Source organism: Aotus nancymaae, unplaced genomic scaffold (assembly GCF_030222135.1).
Source record: "Aotus nancymaae isolate 86718 unplaced genomic scaffold, 86718_ANA_hifiasm-v0.15.2.pri h1tg000059l, whole genome shotgun sequence".
NCBI lineage: Eukaryota > Metazoa > Chordata > Mammalia > Primates > Aotidae > Aotus > Aotus nancymaae.
In genome coordinates, this window is record NW_026988473.1 from 69,818,552 (window position 1) to 69,843,288 (window position 24,737).

The following is a 24,737-nucleotide window of genomic DNA, read 5'->3' on the forward strand; positions in this document are numbered from 1 at the left end:
CAAACTGCTTGTTGGCCAGGTATGGTGGCTCGTGCCTATTTTCCCAGCACTGTGGGAGGCTGACATGGGTGGATCACCTGAGGTCAGGAGTTCAAGACCAGCCTGGCCAACATGCTGAAACCCCACCTCTGCTAAAATACAAAATTAGCCAGACAAGGTGGTGCATATCTGTAATCCCAGCTATTTGGGAGGCTGAGGCAGGAGAATTGCTTGAATCCAGGAGGTGGAGGTTTCAGCGAGCCTAGATCGCACCACTGCACTCCAGCCTGGGCAACAAGAGTGAAATTCCATTTCAAAAAATATATATATACTATAGAAACACAATGACACTATTCTGTGTGGACCAAAACAACTTATTGATAGTCACGCAACTATTTCTTACGTCTTCATATATCTAAAAGAATTATTTTGAGAACATTAAAACTATACACTGGATAAGATTAAGTGGTTCATCCAGCTGAAAGAATGTCTAACCCAAAATTTCATTTATCCATCAACGAACTATGCCCAGTCCCGGAGACTGCCATCAAGTAATGCTTTTATCATGCACAATTCCATCTCCACATTACACAGAGGTAGCAGAACTGCATTCCATGTCAACTTCAAAAGATTAAAAACTCAAATATCTTTGGATATAAAAGTTAACTCAAAATTGATCAATCCTAAATCTAAGAGATAAAATTTCTTTGTAAAACTCTTAGAAGGAAACAGGTGTAAATGTGCATAACCTTGAATTAGCTCATGATTTCTCAGATATGATATCAAAAGCACAATCAAAAAAACCAGAGGCTGGGCACCGTAGCTCACGTCTGCAAACCCAGCTTTTTGGGTGGTCGAGGCAGGTGAATCACTGGAAGTCAGGAGTTCGAGACCAGCCTGGTCAACATGGTAAAACCCAACTCTACTAAAAATACAAAAAACTTAGCCAGGCATGGTACCACACGCCTGTAGTCCCAGCTACTCGGGAGGCTGAGGTGGGACAGGTTGCTTGAACCCAGAAGGCGAAAGTTGCAGTAAGCCAAGATCCCACCACTGTACTCTAGCCTGGGTGACAGAACAAGACTCTGTCTCAAAAAAAAAAAAAAAAAAAAAAAATCCCAGAACAATTAGACTTCAAAATTTAAAACTTTTCTGCATTAAAAGACACTGTATCAAGAAAGTGACAAGACAAGCCACAGAATGGGGAAAAAAATCACAAATCATATAAAGATCTAATATGCAAAGTATGTACTTTCGAGATTGGTATTTTCCCTAAGATATACAAATGGCCAATAAGCACATAAAGAGATGCTAAGCAGCATTAACCATCAGGGAAATGGAAACCAAAATCACAATGACATAACACTTCACATCCAATAGAACGACTATTTTTTAAAAATCGAAAACCAAAAATCCTGAAAGTAACAAGTTTGGCAAGAAAGTAGATGAGAAATAGGAACCTTTATACATTGCTGATGGAAATATAAAATGGTGTCACTGCCATGGAAAACAGTTTGGTAGTTCCTCGAGAAGTTTAAACAGAATTACCATATGACCCAGCAATTTTACTTCTAGAAATATACCTAAGAGAACTGAAAATACGTTCACACAAAAACTTATATATGAATGTTCATAGCAGTATTATTCTTCATAACCCAAATGGCTAAACAACCCACCAAATAATGAAGGCATAAATGAAATGCGGGCTATCCATACAAGGGAGTATTATTCAGCTATAAAAATGAATAAAGTACTGATACATGCTACAAGGATAAACCTTTAAAACATTACAATTGAAAAAAGCCAGGTACAAAAGGCCACATATTGTATGATTCCATTAATATGAAATGTGCAGAAAAGAAAAATTCATAGAGAGAAAGTGGATTAGTGGTTGCAAGGGTTAGAGGAGAGCTTAGGAGTGACTGCTAACAGATAGGGGATTTCTTTCTTGGGTGATGGAAAATGTTCTAGAATTACGTAATGGTGATAGTTGCACACAACACTATGAACATACTAAATAACCACTGAATCGTCTACTTTAAAACTGAATTTTATGTTATGCAAATTATGTCTCAATTTTAAAACTGCAAAAAAATGTGTACTCTAAAATGGAAAAAAAAATTAAAAATCAAAAAAAAGGAAATTGTGTCTGTGTGTGTGTTTGTGTGTATGTACACACAGTTAGCCCTCCTATCAATGGGTTCCATTATCATGGATTCAACCAGGAATCAAAAACATGCCCCCAAAAAATGCATCTCTACTGAACATGTACAGACTTTTTCCCTTGTCACTCCCTAAACAATACAGTGTAACAACTGTTTACATAGCATTTATATTGTATTAGGTATTATAAGTAACCAAGAGATAATTTAAAGTATACAGAGGATGTACATAGGTTATATGTAAACGATGCCATTTTACATCAGGGATTTGAGCATCCTGGATCCAATCCCCTATGGATACTAAAGGACAACTGCGTATATTTATCATCTCACTTCAAAATATCCTCTTCATCTTAGCTTTAAATTAGTTAACTACCAATATTTCAAATTAGTCAATACAATACGAGTCAAATTTCTGCAAACAATTATTTGACGTATATCAAAAAGACTTGCCAATCCCTCTGCAGTGTGAATACCACCTTATTTACTTTTTGGTATATACTTAAATCACATTAAAATGTTTACATATAAGATGTATTTAAAACACAGTACACATTCATACTTCTTAAACATCCACAAGATAACTATTATCAGTACATAAAATTTTAAGTGCACACACATCCCCCCAAGACTCTTGTTCTCAGAGCTTATTGTCACATGAGACCTATAATCAGCAGAAATATATACATTAAAATATGACAACCAGGTATATCCTGTGAAGTCACTTGCAGGGTATACCTACAATCTTTAGTGAGGAAAAAAGTTTTGGAAAGTATGCCCAACTTCCTCAAGCACTACTTGGAAGAGCTGCCCCTTGATTAAGACTTGGGTCCCTAGGATGCTTTTATGTATGGCTATAAATACCAGCACCATTTCTCAAATCACTGCTAAAAATTCCATGTGTTCAGAGGAAACTTTCAGCAATTCCCACTGGCCCCTGGAATCAATTTACTGATTAAGTAATAATCTAGATTAAGAGATCCTATTTTTACCACCATCGCTACCACCACCCTAACCTGTGCCTCGTATCTCATACAGCTTCCTTCTAAAACAGACACTTTTCTTTTACATTTTGATATCATCTGTTACGTGCGCTTTATTCATCCTTTATTATATCAAAAATGATTCTACTGTAGTTACACTCTAGGAGGCACCTTTCACACAAAAAGGTATGATAGGCACCTTCTGGAGTTGTGCAAGGAAGCAGCTCTGATAAACACTTCAGATCTATTTCTAGTCCTCTCTTTAATTCTTAAAATTACATTCCTAATTTTAAGAATATGTCCTCAAAAATGTGCATTTTAATATAGTGTTCAAATGGAGCAGCTACAAAAATTCTGAAGGAACGTTTTGGAAGACACTACCTTGTATCTAAACAAAACACCTCTTAATGCCTCATGAGTTCCATGAAACAGTAATTTGTTACATTTTTATCAATGTTACTGACTCTATATATAAATTTGTAACCAGGCAATTTCCATAGTCACCATAAAAAATATCCTTAAATGACTACTGGAATAGATTTTTATGTCCATAAATTGTTCATGGAATAGTCTGAGCTACAAAGGGAGGTTACGTATAACCATTCAATATTTACTGAGCACCCATGGGGTTGTTGACTAGGCACTTGGAGAAGAGAGAGAGAACAATACAGAACACAGTTCCTATTCCACGGAGGAAATGAGCATAAACCCAATATACATAAAAGAAAGACAGCAACTACAATTTAACAATATTTGAAACTTAAAAATTGTAAGAATAATGTTGGACTGACAGGACCAAGTTATTCAGTGATGTTTTTATGAAAGAGGCTACTGTAAATGTGATTATTAATGGAAGCAAGGTAAAGAAAGTTTAGAAGAGGCCTGGCATGGTGGCTCACACCTACAATCCTAGAGCTTTGGGAAACCAAGGCCAGTAGTTTGAGACTAGCCTAGGCAAGAGCCCCTTTCTCTTTAGCAGGGCATGGTGGCACACACCTGTAGTCCTACCCACTCAGGAGGCTGAGGCCAGAGAATCCCTTGAGCCCAGGAGTTCAGAGTTACAGTAAGCCATGATCATGACACTACATTCCAGCTTGGGTGACAGAGCAAGACCCTGTCTCTAGTCCAAGGAATCACATGTGCAAAGGCTAATGATCTGGTAGTCAAGAACTTTTGGCACAAGTGATACCTAACCTGCCTGGCTTACAAAAAAAAAAAAAAAAAAATAGTTTTAACATTAAAAAAAAAATGAGGACAAATAATCAAGAGTTCCAATTAGCAACTAATTTGTAAGGCCTTTGGGAAAAAAATTTTAAGATATTAGTGTTAGACTTTTTTGCCCCAGGAGTTTCCTTTCCAAGTCATATTGAACACTCCTTCCAATCTACTTATGGACATAAAGTAGACATAGAGATTATGTCACATCTCTTGCTTGAAATCTTCCAAAAGTTGGGGCACTGCTACCTACAAAATCAAATCCAAAATGACTCTGAGAGTTCAAAGTATCTCTTAAATCTAGCTCCTCTTTTATGCTTTTGTCCCCTCTAATACATACTCATTCCTAAAGGTGCATTTTTTAGTCTCAGAACCTTTACGCTTTTAAAATTGAGGACCCCAAAGAGCTTTTATGTGGGAGTTCTCTATCAATATTTACTGTGTTAGAAACTGAAACTGAGAAATTTATCAACATTAATTCATTTGAGAAATAACTACATTTTCAAAAAAAAAAAAACCCCACAATTTAGAAGAGTGGCATTGTTTCACATCTTTGCAAAACTCTACTATGTGGCTTAATAGGAAATAGTTGAATTCCCATTATCTACTACTACATTCAATCTGTTGTATCACACATCATATAGCCTTTGGAAAACTCCACTGTACGGTGATGAAAGAATAAAAATACAAAAGGTAAATAATGTCTTAATATATGAAAATAGTTTTGAACTAAAAAACTTGCTGAAATGGTATTGGGGACCCCCAGAAGTCCACAGGCCACACCTTAAGAACCACTGCCAACAAACGAAAAAGGCAATACAATGCAGCAAAGATAGTCTTTTCAACAGATAGTACTGCACAACTAGATATCCACAGGCAAACAAATGAATCTGGAAACAGACATTACTCACAAAAATTAACTCAAAATTGATCACAGACCTAAATGTAAAATGCAAAATTGTAACACTCCCAGATGGTGACACAGAAGACAATCCAGATGACCTTGGGTTTGATTATGAGTTTTTAAATACAATGATGAAGGCATGACCCATGAAAGAAAGAACTGCTCAACTGGACTTCATTAAGATTAATGCTGTGTGAAAGGCATGGTCAAGAGAATGAAAAAGACAAAGCACAGACTGGGAGAAAATATTTGCAAAAGACACATTTGATAGCCAGAACCCATGGCTCACGCCTGTAATCCCAGCACTTTGGGAAGTTGAGGTGGGTGGATCACTTGAGGTCAGGAGTTCAAGACCAGCCTGGCTAACAGGTTGAAAACCCGTCTCTACTAAAAATACAAAAATTAGCCAGGCATGATGGTGGGTGCCTGTAAACCCAACTACTGGGGAGGCTGAGGCAGAAGAATTGCTTGTACCTGGGAGGCAGAGGTTGCAGTGAGCCAAGATGGCACCACTGCACTCCAGCCTGGGCGACAGAGTGAGACTTCATCTTAAAAAAAAAAGAGAAAAAAGATACAGTTGATAAAGAGCTGTTATTCAAACTATACCACTCTCAAATCACCATAGACAGAGAAAGTCATTTCTCTTCTGTTTTCTTCTTAGAATCACCATAGACATAGATGCCAAAATCCAAACAGTGATAATATCAAATGCTGGTGAGAATGTGAACACTAACTCCCATGTACTACTGGTAGGAATATAAAATGGTACAATCACTTTGAAAGACAGTTTAGAGGTTTCTTGAAAACTAAAGGTACTCTTACCATATGATCCGGCAACTGTGTTCCTTGGTATTTACCAACAAACTGAAAACATGTCCACACAAAAGACATGTACAAAGATGTTTACAACAGCTTTATTCACAACTGCCAAAACTAGAGAGCAACCAAGATGTCCTTCAGTAAGTAAGTGGACAAACAAACTCTGATACATCCAGATAATAGTCAAGTGCTAAAAATAAATAAAATAAATAAGTAAGCTGTCAAACCAGGAAAAGCCATTGAGGAAATCATAAATGCATATTACCACACGAAAAAAGAAAATCTGGAGACTACAGACTGTTTGATTCCAACTATGACATTCTTGAAAAGGCAAAACTATGGAGACAGTTAAAAAAATAGCAATTATCAGTGGTTGGGAGAAAGGAAGGATGACTAGGTGGAGCACAGAGTATTTCAGGGCAGATAAATATTGTATCGCTACAATAGTGGATATATGCCATACAACTGTACAAACTCATAGAATATACAAACTCCAAGAGTGAACCCTGGCCAGGCGCAGTGACTCATGCCTGTAATCCCAGCACTTCAGGAGGCTGAGGTGGGTGGATAGCCTGAGGTCAGGAGTTCGAGATCAACCTGGCTAACATGGTGAAACCCCATTTCTACCACAAATACAAAAAATTAGCCAGGCGTGATGGCGCACATCCTGTAATCCCAGTTACTCAGGAGGATGAGGCAGAAGAATCGCTTGAACCTAGGAGGCAGAGGTTGCAGTGAGCCGAGATCTCACCGTTGCACTCCAGCTTGGGCAACAAGAGCAAAACTCTGTCTCAAAAAAAAAAAAAAAAAAAAGATTCTCTTTTAAAGAAATAGCAGCTAACTGCCCAAAATGATTTTCCATAAAAAGAACCATATATACAATGAACATATAAAATTCTAAAAGGTCAAGTCCAAAATTTTGATCCTCTAGAGAAACTATAAAGCCGTTTAGGAACATACTAAGATAGAACACAAAGCAACGGAAATGCCACTTTGGCTATCCAAGGAACAGGAAGAGCAAATACTAAGCCTTTGCTTTGAAAATCTAAGGCTACTTCTTCCTGGTAGGGGCTCTAACCTCTTGTCAAGAAGCCTGTACAGTTTATTTTTCTTAATTACTTGATTTTAAGTCAGAAATCATGAAAATAACCATTTCAGAGCTGAAGAAAACAGAAGAGAAATGACTTTCTATGTCTATGGTGATTCTAAATGATCATGGCCAAATAAATTTATTTAAACGAAAGCAATTCTGATTAACAGATTTTTAAACAATTAATTTTTAAAACATCAAAGTAAATATTTCATGTCTCACATATGAAAGAAAAATGCCAAGAAGTGTTTCACTTCTCACCTGTCATAGTAACTTTCAATTCAAAGACACCTTTAAAAATTACTCCGATATATAAAATATGTAGTAAATATAAAAAGTATAGATGCCCAAAGGCTAATATTATTTCTTAAAACAGCAAATAAATCCATCAGTGAACAATAATTACAAAGCTATTTCAGAATTCATTTCCTAATTAAGAATGAGTGGCTACAAAAAACAGGTAAATATTAAGTTATCTTTAGAATTTCTCTTTTAAAATACATACTATTCAGAAACTTAACTAGATATATCTGGGAGGAAAAAGGATACATTTGTGAATTTTACTATGTGTCTCAGGCATTCTGTTCTGCCATGGTGACAGAAAAAAATAAATAAATAAAATGCCTCAGGCATTTGATATACGCAGTCAAATCTTACTCATTACTAATACCTTGATAACTCTATTACTATGTTTTGTATTGTAAAACTAAAAGTAAGGATAATGAAAAATGAAAATATAAATCATATGGTTAATTCTTATATGAAACCCAGACATTAATTACAAAATAACTGTCTTTTTAAAACAAGATCCTTTTGGAAAAAAAAAAAAAAAGTCCCAGTTACCTTACTTATAAATAAGAGACATCCTGGGACAGATCTTCTACTTTATTTCTTCCTTACAGACATCTTCTTAGAAATCACATCCTAGTTACCAGATCCTTCTTGACAATATGCAAAACTAAGCACCCATAAGATATTATTAACTGAGACATTAAAAACCATTTGTGCTTTAAACGAAATTAATTCAGGTACAGTTTTATATTTTATACACATTTTTAATGTAGTTATACAAACCACTAGCCCAAATACAAATTCCACCTTCTACATATGGAAAATATTCAAATCTTACTTTTTAAAAAATTATTTCCAACTTCTAGATTCAGTTCACAACATACCAATACCCATGCTGTATCTACCATAGAGACATGCTGATAAGAAATGCTTAATAAGAACTTGATCTTGACTTTGTTTTAGAAAAGATAAGGCAGTGGTTCAAATGAAATGTCCCTGTAAATTAACTGGGAAAAATATGAATTAAAAAACAGACATAGCAGGGCGCGGTGGCTCACGCCTGTATTCCCAGCACTTTGGGAGGCCGAGGCGGGTGGATCACAAGGTCAAGAGATCGAGACTATCCTGGTCAACATGGTGAAACCCCGTCTCTACTAAACATACAAAAAAAGCTGGGCACGGTGGCACGTGCCTGTAATCCCAGCTACTCAGGAGGCTGAGACAGGAGAATTGCCTGAACCCAGGAGGCGGAGGTTGCGGTGAGCCGAGATCGCGCCATTGCACTCCAGCCTGGGTAACAAGAGCCAAACTCCATCTTAAAAAAACAACAAAAAAACAACCAAAAAAAAACAGACATACAGTATACGGTGATTCACATCTATAATACCAGCACTTTAGGAGGCTCAGCTTGGGGGGAGGACCCTTGAGCCCAGGAGTTTGAGACCTGCCTGAGCAACAAATGGAGATCCTGTCTCTACAAAAATTAAAAATTACTTATGTGTGGTGGCAGCTGCCTGTGGTCTCAGCTACTCTGGAGGTGAGGTAGGACTGCCTGACCCAGGGAGGTCAAGGTTGCAGCGAGATGTGACTGCACCACTGCACTCCAGCCTGGACAACAGAGTGAGATCCATCTCATTTAAAAACAAAACAAACAAACAAACAAAAAACCAAAGCCGGGCACAGTGGCTCAAGCCTGTGATCCCAGCACTTTGGGAGGCTGAGGGAGGTAGATCACCCGAGGTTGGGAATTTGAGACCAGCCTGACCAACAAGGAAAAACCCCATCTCTATTAAAAATACAAAAATTAGCCGGGCGTGGTGGCACGTGCCTGTGGTCCCAGCTACTCGAGAGCCTGAGGTGGAAGAATCACTTGAACCCAGGAGGCAGAGGCTGCAGTGAACTGAGATTGCACCACTGCACTCCAGCCTGGTGACAGAGCAAGACTCCGTCTCAAAAAAAAAAAATTAGCCGGACATGGTGGCACATGCCTGTAATCCCAGCTACTCAGGAGGCTGAGACAGGAGAATCGGTTGAACCTGGGAGGCGGAGGTTGCAGTGAGCTGAGATCATGCCACTGCACTCCAGCCTGGGCAAGAAGAGTAAAACTCAAAACTCCTTTTTCAAAAAAAAGGGAGACATTATAGCCATTAGTATAAATATTATACTTCAGTGAAAGGTGTCAAAATATAAATGTCCACAGACAGTAAATTAAATAAGAATAAAGAAAATTAAGAGTTCATATCAAAAAATAGGATAAGGGCCAGGCATGCTGGCTTACACCTGTAATCCCAGCACTTTGGGAGGCTGAGGCAGGAGGATTACTTGAGCCCAGGAGTTCAAGACCAGCCTGGACCACACAGGGGGACCACCATCTCTACCAAAAAAAAAAAAAAAAAAAAAGTTTCTTTAAGTAGCCAGGCGTGGCATGGCGGCACATGCCTATAGTCCCAGCTACTTGGGAGGCTGAGATGGAAGGATCTCTTGAGCCTGAGGAGGATGAGGCTACAGTGAGCCATGATCCTGCCACTGCATACCAATGACAGAGGAAGACCCTGTATCAAAAAAAAAGGGGAACTAAGACTAAAGATTGTAAGATCAGATAAAAATAATTTTTATATCAAAAAGTTATAAATTAAAAATTGTGGGCTGGGCATGGTGGCTCACCTGTAATCCCAGCACTTTGGGAGGCTGAGGCGGCTGGATCACGATGTCAAGAGATCAAGACCATCCTGGCCAACATGGTGAAATCCGATCTTACTAAAAATACAAAAATTAGCTGGGCATGGTGGCATACACCAGTAGTCCCAGCTACTTGGGAGGTTGTAGGCAGGAGAATCCCTTGAACCCAGTAGGCAGAGGCTGCAGTGAGCCGAGATTGCGCCACTGTACTCCAGCCTGGCGACAGAGCAAGACGCCATCTCAAAAAAAAAAAAAAATCTGTTTTGTCTATACTGCAATCATTATAGTAAAGCATTCTGTACTGTCTAAATGGAATTAGAATCTACTTTCTATGCATATGAATTGCCCCCACCTCCAGCTGTGAGACAGGATTAAATGAGATGATGAGATAAGTGCCTGGAAAATTGAAGTCCTTCAAATATAAGGGCTCCTATTTTTCTACCTTGATTATGGCTACTAAAGGCCTAAATTAAGTGGAAGTCATGTTGAGTTTTACAAACATATTTCAAGTTTGACAACTCTTTCACACTAGGGATGCTAGTCAACACTATTATCCACTAACACCTACAGTATCAGCAAAGCAAAAATATCTATCTTCAATAAGTATGTAACATAGTATGAATTAAACCATAATTCATGGATTATAATAATCACTTCCTAATATGGACAGATCTTGGTGAGAAAGTGCACAGAAACCACCTCCACACTCTAAGGGCTTATAGGAAAAACAACAGTCCTAAGCATATATATTTTTTGTTAAATGCTGCCATTTTAAAATGAAATCATTTTCATTAGATTCATATAAATAAGCATCAGTTGCTAGAGGCATTAAAAAGTACACATAAACTAAGCTTTCACTATAAAGAAAAATTCCTAAAAGATGAAAAATCACAGGTCTCTGTACTGAAGCCTAAAGTTCATGATGTCAACACCATGAACTGCCTGTAGAAGCCTTTTTAATTTTCTCAAAGCATGTTCATGTGTGCAAGGAAGGTATTTGTTTAGTAAACCACTCACTGATCAGATTTTACCTAATATAAATGTATTTTATTAGTGAGAACTGATTACAGGACATTTTAAAGAACAGTGTAGGGAAAATAGTATCCTGTATTTTAAAACCTCATTGAAAAGAAATAGAGGCACATTAACTACACATATCTTTTTAAATCAAATACTGCCAGGTATATTCAAGTTCTGGAAAGGTGAGAGCTTATAAAAACAGAAGTGGTAGAGAAAAAGAACAAGAAATGCAAGATTATCTTCCAAACCTAATCCCAGTTAGTATCTGCAGTAGTGCCTATAACAAGATAAATTGCTAATAACATTTATGAAACCACATGGAAATACCAGTCTTCTAATCCTACCTATTCTCTCCTTTTCAGCAATCCATTAAAAGAACCACTGCTACATATGAAATAAGACACAATTTTATAAAAACTTTTTTTTTTTTTTTTTTTTTTTTTGAGACGGAGTTTCGCTCTTGATACCCAGGCTGGAGCGCAATGGCGCGATCTCGGCTCACCGCAACCTCCGCCTCCTGGGTTCAGGCAATTCTCCTGCCTCAGCCTCCTGAGTAGCTGGGATTACAGGCACGCGCCACCGTGCCCAGCTAATTTTTTGTATTAGTAGAGACGGGGTTTCACCATGTTGACCAGGATGGTCTCGATCTCCTGACCTCGTGATCCACCCGCCTCGGCCTCCCAAAGTGCTGGGATTACAGGCTTGAGCCACCGCGCCCGGCCTATAAAAACTTTTAAAAGCTTTATCGATTCCTATTTTGAATGAGGAAAGAGGAAAATAGTTCATACAGTCGCAAGTAGTTGCTTCATACTCCCACACCAAAAAATCCCAAAGAACAAAAAACTACTAACAAAAGAATTAACACAGTCTCAGGGCAAACTTTAAGATTTGGTAGGGCAAGCCAAGTAGTCATTTGAAGAGCCATAAACAGTAAAAACATCTACCACACATATCAGATAATCGAAAAATCACATTTGGCTTTACGATGCATTTTAAAAAGTTTTCTGTTTATAAGAGCGTTACCATTTAAATATATTGTCCATTCTCTAAGACAAGCAAGGACTGATAGTTTAAAAGAAGCCTGCATGCGTATCTGAAAGAATGAAACACTAATGTTTTTTATTTAAAACTTTTTTCCACAGTGGAGGAACAATCACAATGAATAATGGGCTTGTCTGTAGCAAAAACTTGTTCTAACAGCATTCATGAGCAAAGTAACTTGGAAGAATTTACATTTTGTACTTTTTTTAAAAAGTGCAAACTTTACGGCCAAAGTCCAAATGAGAAATCAAAACAGGCCTCCAGACAGTGAATTACCTTTCAGGGCATGTTCACTCTTGCTTCAAACAGTAAAGCAAAGTAATTTTCATGTATGATGAAAGTCAGTCAGACTAATGTGTCCAGCAGTCACTTAAAAAGGGAACTTACTTATTGTGACTATTTCCCTATTTTTCCCTGAAAAGTTTCAGGTCTAAGCTCCATTGGCTTGAGTGATCCAATGACCTTTGTATCCCGGGGTAAAAGAGCGCAAAGAAAAAAGGAAGATATTACAGGTGACTTCCAGGTTAGAAAAAAGTTGCGAGGAGTTAGCTCTACTAATTGTATCTAAGTTAGTGAATGGACGAATACTATGACGTGTAAGAGAAGCTAGTTCCTCAAAAGGTAACTGGCATAATTAAAACGTATCCAAACTCAAGCATCATCAAACATCACTTTACCGATGTTTTTTAAAAGATGTGTGTTATTTCTAAGTAAATTTATTAATCAATTTTGAGTTCCAACAGTCTATGCTTCACACTCGAGCTTCTGAATTCAAGCCGCCAGAGTTAACAGTTCCAGGAACTGATAGGAATATCAGCAAAAAGCCTTTTTCCATATCCCCATTTGAAAAGCTTGGGGAGCAGAGCTGACAGTCACAAACTAACCCCAGTCAAAAGTATGGGCACAATGATTAAATTCCACCAGAGGCAAATAAAAATCCCAACTTTCCGGAAAGCTTTCCCTATACCAAACTGAATCCTTTTACTTTCATTCCCACAAAGAAGGTAATTTGAGAGAAAAGTTGGGCAACTGGGTATGGTATTTAAAATAAAATGAGTCGAAGCAACTACACTGAAGTTACTAGAGAGAAGATGAAAGGTAACCCAAGCGCGGGAGGGAAGGTGGAAGAGAAAGCCGGGAAGGGATGGGGGAAGCAGCTAGCAGAGCAAAGGAAATGGATCACTTCAAGGGAGGCAGCCTGGAGGGATAACAGGGATCTGGGTGCAAGGCACCAGGCGTTTACGGAAACCCGAAGAAGGCTGATGAAGAAACAATGGGGCTGGGAGACTGGGAGCAAGCGGGAAGACGCTCAGGCGAGGGCGACGAGGCGGCACCGGACGGGTGGGACGGGAGAGCAGAAGGCTGCAGTGGAGACGGATAGGAGGTGAGAAGCCCGGTGGGGAGGCAAGTTGGTTGGGTAAGATGGGGTGTGGTAGCTCACCGGGCAGGGAGGCGAGGGTCCCCAGGGAATCGGGAGGGGAGTGGCTTGTCAGATTTTGAGACGGGGAACGGAGGCCGAGAAGGCAGGTGTGATGGAAGCAAAAGAACACAGCTCCACGGGCACAGGACCCGCCGAGCCAGAGAAGACGCAGCAAGGGGGAAGAGGCAGCAGAAGGGGGAAAAAAGAGTGGGAGAGAAGGACGCGGGTCGCGCGGGCGCCGGGGAGGGGGGCCGCGGTTGGCTTCACTCACAGTCCAGGTGCTTTTTCTTGGGCCCCATGATCTCGTGGGTCGTGGCCTTGCATACTGTCTTGGACACGGCGGAGCCGGTGACACTGTGCTGGGCGGCAGTGATTCGGTCCGTCAGGCTCTGGCCGGACATCTCTGCAGCTCCTCCACCACCCCTCCCGCTCAGCAGCTGGCGGGGACTGGGACCCCCAAGAGCCGGTGAGGGTCCCCCCCACCGCACCCCCTACCCCCACCGGCTCCTTCCTTGCCTGCCGGCCTGGGGCGGGGCTCAGGGCCGCGCGCTGCCACCCAGCCCAGAGAGAACCGGCTCGTGTCACCCACGGAGTCGGACAAGATGTCGGGCACTCCCTTGCCCCCGCCTCAGTTCAGCCCACCCCTTCCCTGGTCAGCTGGAGCCGGGCAGGGTAAGAGGGACAGGAAGCTGCAGGAAAATGGCGGCGCCAGGCTCCTCCTCGGAGCTTTCCGGGCAGCCCCAGGGTCACGTGACTCGGACCCCGCCCCTCCTCCCTTCTCCCGCCCCTTTCCCCTTCCCTTTCCTCTCCGACGCCCGCCCTCCCTCGCTCAGCGAGGGAAGAGCGGGGCGGTGCCCGCGCGTTACGTGATGGAACCCGCCAGGCCGGCGCAACAGGAGGCCCGCCCGAGGGGAGTGCGCAGCCAGCGCGTCACGTGACTCTCCCTGCCAACAGGTCGCCTGAGGCTCGGCCAGCGGGGGTCACAAACGGGGGGGCGGGGCGGGGGAAGAATGGCGAGGGCGACGTGCAGGGGGCGGGGCTGCAGGCTTCTCCCCTTGGTCCCCCCACCCCCAAGGGTGTCCTGGTGTCTGTGGTTGAAACTAACAGCTTGACAAAGAAGGTGCAGCTGTCTTCACAGCTTCCCCTGAGGTCGGGGGTGTTAGGGCTCTGGCTCCTTGAGCTTTCCCAGCAGAGTCAAGAATGTATTTCGAGACACCTTCCAAAGCCGCCCTCCCTGGCTTAAAGGAGAGGGTTCCAATCGGCCTATTTTCTGAAGAACTTACCAGCAGGCCTCTCTCTACTGTGGAACTGTTGAAGCTCTCCTTATTTACTTACCCCGGAAAGGTTTTTTTCCCCCCTTTCCTTGAGAGGCTTGGAAATGTCACCTGGTTTTGTTTATCTCTACTCCGAAAACCCGACACGTTGCTGCCAGTCTAAATTTAGATACTAGCTGGCCTGTATTCATTCTCTGGGGTGTGGAATAGGACAGGAAACACATAGCTTCACTGGAATTTGAAAAGGGAAGTAGTAGGATGATGTCAACAGCGATTAGCTTGACCCTACATGGCTGACTGCTGTGGTGATTAAAGGTCCAGACCATAGAAGGAAGTGAGAGGGGCGGTAAATGGAGAAGTCCCATTCAAACAGTCCAGACATCACTGCCTGCCATCTCCCCGGGTTTAGTCTTTCTTCCCTTTGGCCTCTTTTCTCTCATTGAGTGAGCCAGATTTCCATGGAAAGACCTTGACACTGCCCTGTGTACATTTTAGAAGAAGTATGACATCCTGAGAATCTATTCAATGAGACCCAGAACACATATTAAAAAGGCTTTTATATGTTATTAGGGCCTCTACGTTTAACCCAGGGCTAGGGATAAGTTGAAAAATCTCTATGAATGTTAAGTTACCATGATAGTCACAAGTAATCTTGCTAGTTTCAAATGAAATGCTAACATTCTCAAAGTCTGTGTACACCATCTGCCAGCCAAATCCAAAATACTGCACTTCAATCTGGTGACTCTCAAAAGATGCAAAGCTGATAGATATTTAACATTTTATGTATCATATCAGGAATTTTGTGGTCTCCCAATCCATTTTCCCCACACCCCCTCACCCCCCTTTTTTCCCCACTATGGCTGGTGAAATTCTGCAGCAACATGCTCTTGCCAAGAACACACAGTTCTTAAGCCCAGCAGGCTTCATCTTTGTCAAGCTAGCCTCCAATTTCACAAAACTATAATGACGTCCTTCAGTGTACTGCAATCCATCTGTGGTTTGGTGCCCAGTTTGCTGCCCCATGTCCATTGGGCAGTGGAATTACCCAATTCTCAAGACCTGTTATCAGCCATCATTGCTACTGGTCTATAGGTTCCACTGTATAAGTTACTGGTTAGCCTGAGCCTGTGCACTGGTAAACCCCAATCTGAGGTCAACACTAACATGGTCTAGCTATCAACAGCTAAATATTTTATCCTTAAGGAAAATGTCAGTCATTCCTAAGCACATAGCAGGAAAGTATTACACTATTACTTTTATCAAAAAGGTTCTTTCAAATCACTTTTATGACAATAATTGTTGACATGTTTACACTATTAACAAACTAGCTTCTGTTAGAAATATCAGTGTTTTTTTTTTCAAGTATACACAGGGAAGTTTCTAACTGTAAATAATCGGTAGTCATTGACGAGGTTTATGTGTAGTTGTGGATTGAAATATATGCAGAAATTTAGAGGAAGATGGGGAATTGTTCTAAAGACAGACATTACTGACCTGTTTTTTCTTAGATGCTTATGTTTTCTCTGTGTCAATTTCCTTGGTCTATTCAGGAAATATCTCACCTGGAGTTCCACAGATGCCAGCTTACTGTGGCCAAAACTGAACTTCTCTTGCCCTTGCCCAGTATTCTACATCTTTGATCCATACTGTTCCCTGTGTCTGTTAATGTCCTTACCACATACCCAGAAGCTCCCCTCAGAAAGCCATGGTTCAGAGTTCTCCTTCTGTCTTATTTCCCTCATCAAGCCTAATCTACTTGTTTCTCTCAAACACATCCTATCTCTAACCCCACTTCTGTTGCCTCAGTTCCAGCCTTTATAATCTCCGTTGTTGTACCTAGACTATTTTAGTAACTTCGTAGCTGATTGTCTCTTATACCCTGACCCTCCAATTCAGATCTCTCTGAACCTAATATGTGATTGTCTTTTCTTTGCATTAAAATCTTCCAGTAGCTCCCCCATCGCTACTCTAAAGGATGAAATTAAGGACTCTCAACGTGGCATACATGGTTCTTCATAATCTGGCCCCATTTTAGAAGTTTCTAAGTATGTAAATAATCAGTGTCCATCTTAGAGGTTTATGCATAGTTGTAAAATGAAATATATGGAGCAATTTAGAAGAAGATGGGGAATTAGAGCTAAGCATAGGCATTACTGACCTACTTTATCTTACTGCTTAAGTTTTCTCTGTGTCCGATTCCTCTGTGTATTCCAGAAATATCTTTACCTGAAGTTCCACAGATGCCAACTCACATGGCCACCTGTTGAAACTTGTCTCTTCCCATTTCTCTAAATTCCCCTACCTACCTACTACTTGTTGAGCCTCATCTCTTTTGATTCCTTTAAATGCATTCCAGCCAAAATCACACTACTTGACATACTTGGATGTCATGCTGTTTCACATCCCAATAAACAGTTACTGATTTCCTTTTGTTATTCATATATATCCTTCTGTTGTCTAATTATTATTGTGATTGACTAATTGCACTAACATGAGGGTACAGAGATACATCCATGCTAGTATTATGGTTGATGCATAGTAAATACACAATAGATGGTGGTTGAATGAGTACACTTTGAAATCACCAGTTTGGACACCCCATCACTCCAAACCTCTCATTTGATAAAATCTGCCCACTTTTTCACACATATAGCATGTCTACTGGGCTTGGAGGCATGAGCCTATGGTCATAGCTACTTGGGAGGCTGAAGCAGGAGGATCCCTTGAGCCCAGGAGTTTAAGGCTGCAGTGAGTTATGATCCTACCACTGCATTCCAGCCTGGGTGACAGAGTGAGACACTGTCTCTAAATATAAATAAAGCATGTCCATCCCATAATTATCTGTCTGTAGCATCATCCTTATTCAGTACTTTGTTAATTAATTTACTCTTTCAAAAAATATGTATTGAACTGTGTGTCAGGCACAGAGGTTCTAGATGCTGAACACTATTTACAGTGAACCCATCAGTTCTTTGGGAACTAGTCAGTTCTCAACTTTGATCACCAACTTGAAGGTCTCTTTGCTTTGATTATAAAGGAGCAGACCAAAAATAGAAGGAAAAAACTTGAATAACACATTTCCTAGGTATTTCCTATGCTCTCCCAACTAAAAGGTATGTTGTAGAGAGGCATAGGGTGTTGGGAGAAGGAGCAAGGTTTTTTTAATGCCTCCTATGTGCTAGAAAAATTACATTTTAAAAATTTAATACTCATAACAATAACTCCAAAAAGTATCATGCCCATCCAATACAAGAAAACAAACAAATCTTAGAAATTAAGTAACTTTCCAGAATACCACAGATACTAAGTGGCAGAAGCAAAATTTAAAAAATAATTCTCCTTCCAATACTGCCTACCCAATAGCCAGTACTTGAAGCAACTGCCAATATAGACTAAATTCTTTCAACAGATAGTTCTTGACTGCATGCTATGTGCCAGGCCTTTCTAGATACTAAGATAAAAATGTGCAAAACAAACAGGGCCTCTGTTCTTAATCTTAGTCTAAGTGGTAACTAAGGAGAAAGTAGGAAAAAGTATGCTGTACCTGAGGGACCTTGACAACATCTATGACTTAAGAAAGTGGCAGAGAAAAGGAATATGGAAGAGAAAATTGAGCAGAATGTTTACTTTTATTGTTATCCTTTATTATCTAAATTATAATCTTTTGATATTAAGTTACCTAAACTGATATGAACACATGGCAAACCCTTCCTCCCTCACCTTTCTATGTTTACACTTCCTGATGCTGCTAAATCAGTTAAAAATCATAACTTCGCATAACCTTAAAAAGTTAAGAACTTTTCTTTGTAGCTAAGTTCCCTTGCTAGAACCTCTAAACAAATAAAGTCATGTGCTGCATGACATTTCAGTCAACAACACACCACAAGTACAGTGGTGGTCCTATAAATTAAAATACCATATTTTTACTCTATCTTTTCTATGTTTAGATATATGCTTAGCTACCATTTTGTTGTAGTTGCTTACACTATTCAGTACAGTAATATGTGGTACAGGTTTGTAGCCCAGGAGCAACAGGCTATAATATATAATCGAGGCATGTAAGTAGGCTATACCGTTTAGGCTTGTGTAAGTGCACTCTGTGATGTTCGCAAACCAACAAAATTGCCTAATGACACGTTTCTCAGAACTTATCCCTGTTGTTAAGTGATGTATAACTGTATTCCACTTCCAACTTGGGAAGCTTATTCAGGCTCCCAGCATACGTATTTGTGACAGTAACAATCATATGTAACTTTGTTGATTACTTACCCTGTTCTAAGCATGTTACATGCATTATCTTAGTTACACCCTAAAACAACTTCATGACCTTAAGAGCCAGAGACAGCAAACTGTGTCCTTTTCCCCCTGAGCACATAGTTAGACCACATTTCCCAGCCTCCTTTGCAATTATTTGGGGTCTTGTGCCTGACTTCTGTCCCGGAGAATTTGGCAGAAATAATGAAAACCATTTAAGGCTTGACCCATAAGGCCTCAAAAACCTCCTACGCATGCTTCACATTCTCTTTCTTTCCCTGTTTACAGGCTGAATGAAGACTTTAAGGAATCTAGAGGAGGTCAAAACCACAAAATGGAAGAAGCCTGGAGTCACAGATAAATCCTTGGAGGAATGCTGCCCATGAGAACTACATGACCAGGAACACCTGTGTTATATTTTATTTGCTTTATTAAATTATACTGCTGGGCACGGTAGCTCATGCCTGTAATCCCAGCAATTTGGGAGGCCAAGGCGGGCAGATGATGATGTCAAGAGTTCGAGACCATCCTGGCCAACGTGGTGAAACTCCCATCTCTACTAAAAAAATACAAAAATTAGCTGGGGGTGGTGGCACACACCTGTAATCCCAGCTACTTGGGAGGCTGAGACAGGAGCATTGCCCAGGAGGCGGAGGTTGCAGTGAGCCGAGATCGCACCGCTGCACTCAAGCCTGGCGACAGAGTGAGACTGCATCACTCAAAAAAAAAAAAAAAAAAAACTTTCTAATTAGGTATGGTGCAGTGCCTCACAACTGTAATTCTGGCACTTTGGGAGGCCTCAGTGGTAGGATCACTTGAGGTCAAGAGTTCGAGACTGTCCTGGCCAACATGATGAAACCCCCATCTCTACTAAAAAAATACAAAAATTACATGGGGGTGGTAGTGTGCACCTGTAATCCCAGATACTTGGGAGGCTGAGACAGGAGAATTGCCTGGGAGGTGGAGGTTGCAGTGAGCGGAAATTGCACCACTGCACTCCAGCCTGGCAACAGAGTGAGACTCCACCGCTCAAAAAAAAAAAAAAAAAACAACACCTTTCTAATGAGGCATGGCACAGTGTCTTACAACTGTAATTCTGGCACTTTGGGAGGCCTCAGTAGTAGGATCACTTGAGTCCAAGAGTTCAAGACCAGCCTAGGCAACATAGTGAGACTCCTTCTCTACCAAAAATTTTAAAAATTAGCCGAGAGTGGTGGTGTGCAGCTGTGATCCCAGCTACTTGGGAGGCTGAAGCAGGAGGATTGCTTGGGCCCAGGAGCTCAAGGTTATAGTGAGCTATGATTGGGCCACCCCACTTCAGGTTGGGCAACAGAGTGATCCCCTGTCTCTCTCTCACACACACACACACACACACACGCACGCACGCACACACACAACCTCTCTAATTATGAAATATAATAAAATTAGGATACATGAGATGTTAACATACCTGGGGACCATTTTTCTCGGTAAACTAAGAGGCTGAATCAAATACAAATGTATTAGAACATGCAACACTGAACTAAAAGATCAGAAGCTTAATGCTAATGTTAATATTGGGATGAATTTTCACCAGTAGGTATCAGAAAAATGAAGGCGATTTATTAATTCATTTGAAGCAATGGAAGAGGCACTGGATTTGGAGTCAGACACATTAGGTCTTGAACTTAGGTTAAAAATTCTGGGCAAGTTATGCACTTTCTAATACATAATACAGGGATAATAGTAAATATCTTGCAGATTTCCCATCAGGATTAACCTCATGTATACAAAAAACTAGTACAATGCTTGACACACAGTTATCACTCATAAATAAGATCAGTCAACAAATATTTACCCAGGATTTGCTTAAGCAAAGCACTCTGCTACATTCTCAGGATACCAAGATGACTTAGACAAAATGCCAACACGGTATGTTAAGTACTATGATAGAGGTGTTGCATACAGTATTAAAAGAACAGACAAAAGGAACACTGAATTCTGCTTGGAGGAATCAATGAAGGTTTCCCAGAGACATAAATTGCCATGTACTTCTTTATATGTTTATCCTTTTGGCTTTGCATATTTATCCTCTTGACTATTTTATGCCCCCTCTTCTGGGTTAAGGTCCTTGATTGTTAATGAACACCTTTGTCCTTTACTCATGATATTCTCAAGACATTTGACAATTAACAGATATGGGACTAATTCTTCATACAACAGTAAGGTTGAACAAACACTACCCAAATTAAAGGGGAAAAAGACACTTGATTATATAAGGATGATCTAAATGGATTATGGCACATGCTTTCCTTGTTCAGTTTTGAAAACCTGGGACTATGGATTTCAAATGCCTTGTAAACTCTAATTATTTTTGTCTTACTGTCTGTCTGCATTGCAGTTACTAGATAGATGATCATCAGAGTCTTAAATGCTGCTGCACATCCATTGTTAAACTAGATAATTTACATATGATCATTCAATAAGAAGGTCAAAATAACTATCATGAAAAGCTCAATATGCTGTTGCAATTTATTAAATAACAATGCAGATCTGTACTGATCCATGTCCCAGGAAATAATGGTATTTCTTCCAGCTTGAGTTGAAGATGGGCTGAAAGAAAGGAGACTGAGAAATGAAGCAGGCCGGGTGCAGTGGCTCACGCCTGTAATCCCAGCACTTTGGGACGCCGAGGCGGATGAATCGCAAGGTCAAGAAACCCTTATTGTTCTAACGCCAACTTATTTAGAGAATACAAGGTAAACCACAGATAAACTGATTTAACTGTAACTCTGCACACACATATGTTCTAATAGCTCGACTAGTTAACACATTTAAACCAATCCTTGCACTGGCTACTAATGTCCACCATAAACCCCCCACCCCAGGATTAATACCAGTTTCCTCTCAAAACTTGTACGTAATACCTTTCCCTAACTTTCCCCTTTTGAGACATTACTAAAATTCTGTTATGGTGATACTTCTCCTTATTAGTAACTTTAATAAATCCAGATCTTCATAATCAACAGGTTTTCTCAAGATTTTTGAATGGAGATGGCAGGCTAAATTATGTCCCCTCCCTGCCAAAGATGGCAGGTCCTAATGCCTAAAACCTATGTATATATTTTACATGGTAAGGAAATGTTGGCCAGGCACGGTGGCTCACGCCTGTAATTCCAGCATTTTGGGAGGCCAAGGCAGGTGGATCACTTGAGGTCAGGAGTTCAAGACCAGCCTGGCCAACATGGTGAAACCTCATCTCTACTAAAAATACAAAAATTAGCCAAGTGTGGTAGTGCACACCTTAATCCCAGCTACTCAGGAGACTGAGGCAGGAGAATCCCTTGAACCTGGGAGGTGGGGGTTGCAGTGAGCTGAGATCGAGCCACTAAACTCCAGCTGGGTGACAGAGCAAGACTCCATCTCAAAAAAAAATAAATTAATTAAAAATGCAAAAATTAGCTGGGCATGGTGGTGCACATCTGTATTCCCAGCTACTTGGGAAGCTGAGGCATGAGAATTGCTTGAACCCGGGAGGTGGAAGTTGCAGTCAGCCATGATCATGCCATTGTACTCCAGCCTGGGCAACAAAGCAAGACTTCGTCTGGAAAAAAAAAGAAAGAAAGAAATGTGGGCCAGGCGTCTTGGCTCATGCCTGTAATCCAAGCACTTGGGAGGCCAAGGCGGGCAGATCACCTGAGGTTGGGAGTTCAAGACCAGCCTGACCAACATGGTGAAACCCCACCTTTTTTTATTTAAAAAAAAAAAAAAAAAAAAAGGAAAGAAATGTGGCAGATTTAATAAAGTTAAGGATGGGGAGATTATCCTGGATTATCGGGAGGACCAATGTAATCACAGGGTCCTTATAAGGAGAACACAGGCAATCAGAGAAAGGAGAAGGCTATATAATAACAGAAGTAGAGATAGTGATACAGCCTCAACCCAAGGAATGTCAGTCCATCTAGAACCTGAAAGAAACAGTAAATAGATTCCCTTTGGAAACTCTAGAAGAAATCATCCTTGTCCACATTTTATGTTTAGTCCCACTAGACTGATTTTAACTCCAGCATAAAAGAAGGTAACTTCTAGAGGTTAGAGGTCTAAAATCAGATTTAAAAAAATTCCATAGTGTTAAATCACTATTTTTGTGGTCATTTTGTTACAGCAACAAGAGGAAACTAATACAGGGAGCTTTGGCAGGAATTTGCAAAGTACATTCTTGTTGCTCTGTGGAGAATGGAATGTAAAATAAGAACAGAAGCGGAAAAAAAAAAAAGCTAGGAAGAAATTGCTGTAGACCAGAAGAGCAGTGATCGTGACTTAAAATAGGGTGGTAAGCATGGAAGTCAAAAGAAGTAGACAGGTTTAGATATATGTTGAATATAGAATCAACAGAATTTGCTGGTAGGTTGAACTGTAGGGAGTAGAATCTGAGGACAGTCACTCAAGTAAAGACTATGAAAGGACGACTCCTTGGATTTTGAACTGAATAACTGTGTGAATGGAGAATAAGGGCAGACGAAGTTGGAAGGAAGATAGCTTATATGCCACAATTAAAAAGAGTCTGGATATTGTCTTGAAGACAAGAAGAAGATTGAAAGATTCTAAGGACAGAAATGATATGGAGGACTAATGTACCTTTGTGGTACCTCTCATATTTGAAATTCATTTAGTCTTTTAAATGATTCCCTGAAACAGAAACCATTAGTTCATCTTGTTCTTTCTTCCTCTACCTGTATAATGCTTTGGTTGTTAGTTCATTTACAGCCTTGTTATGAGATATCAAGAAAGTTTTGGACAGCTAAATTTTACATTTTATGGTCTTCATTGGGCCTAATTCACAGCAGGATTACAGAAGATTAGAAAACAAAAAGCTCATCAAAATAGTTGAACTCCTTTATAATACCTAGCCCAAGAGCAAGATCAAAATAAAAGTAGCTGGTGGATAGAGTACTTGATGATAGTGGCATTAGAAATGAGAAGAAGGCTATTGATTCTAGAGGTAAAAATGCATAGGAATTGGCAAAAAGATTGGATGAAATAGATTAAGGAGAATGCAAACTTTAGGTTGATTCCGAGGTTTCTGGTTGTATCACGATGCTATTCACTGAAAAGGAGAAATCCTGTATCAGGGGAAGTTGGAAAGGTAGCAGGGAAAGAATGATGCATTCGGTTCAAACATACTGATTTTTTAAATTAATAAACTTATTTTGTTTTTAGAGAAGATTTAAATCCACAGCAAAACTGAGTGGAGAATACAGACAGTTCCCATATAGCTCCTGTTTCATCACATGCACAAACTTCCCCACTGTGGACATAACATGCTACAATAGTACATTTGTTGCAATCAGTGAACCTACATTGACACATCACTGCCACTCAAAGTGCATAGTTTACATTAGGATTCACTCTTGGAGTTGTACATTCCATGGGCTTTGACAAATGTATGATAACATGTATCCACCGTTATAGAATCATACAGAATAGTTTTACTGACCTAAAAATTCTCTGTGCTCTACTTACTCATCTCTCCCTTCCCCAACCTCTGGCAATCATTGATTTTTCACTGTCTCCATAGTTTTGCCCTTTCCAAAATATCATATAGTTGGAATCATACAGTATATCCC

General features: G+C 40.3%; 1 protein-coding gene and 1 long non-coding RNA gene across 14 annotated transcripts in view; one reads left to right on the plus strand and one right to left on the minus strand.

Annotated features, from left to right (window-relative positions):
• PICALM (phosphatidylinositol binding clathrin assembly protein) overlaps positions 1-14,308 on the minus strand; it is a 105,830-nt gene extending 91,522 nt beyond the window's left edge. For 5 of the 12 annotated variants that reach the window (XM_012469500.3, XM_012469497.3, XM_012469498.3 and 2 more), the window contains exon 1: positions 13,875-14,084. In XM_012469500.3, coding sequence (XP_012324923.2) covers positions 13,875-14,004 — 130 coding nt within the window. In that variant the 5' untranslated portion in view covers positions 14,005-14,084. Of the gene's footprint in view, positions 1-13,874 lie in introns of all 12 variants that reach the window. The other 7 variants (XM_012469491.3, XM_012469489.3, XM_012469490.3 and 4 more) reach the window with 4 other exon arrangements.
• LOC135270128 (uncharacterized) lies at positions 13,320-19,587 on the plus strand. 2 transcript variants are annotated; one of them, XR_010338379.1, is made up of 2 exons: positions 13,320-13,567; positions 19,420-19,587. It is a non-coding gene; the product is annotated as an uncharacterized LOC135270128 (long non-coding RNA). The 2 variants fall into 2 exon arrangements; XR_010338380.1 differs by lacking the exon at positions 13,320-13,567 and adding an exon at positions 14,480-14,557.
• The last annotated feature ends 5,150 nt before the right edge of the window (positions 19,588-24,737 follow it).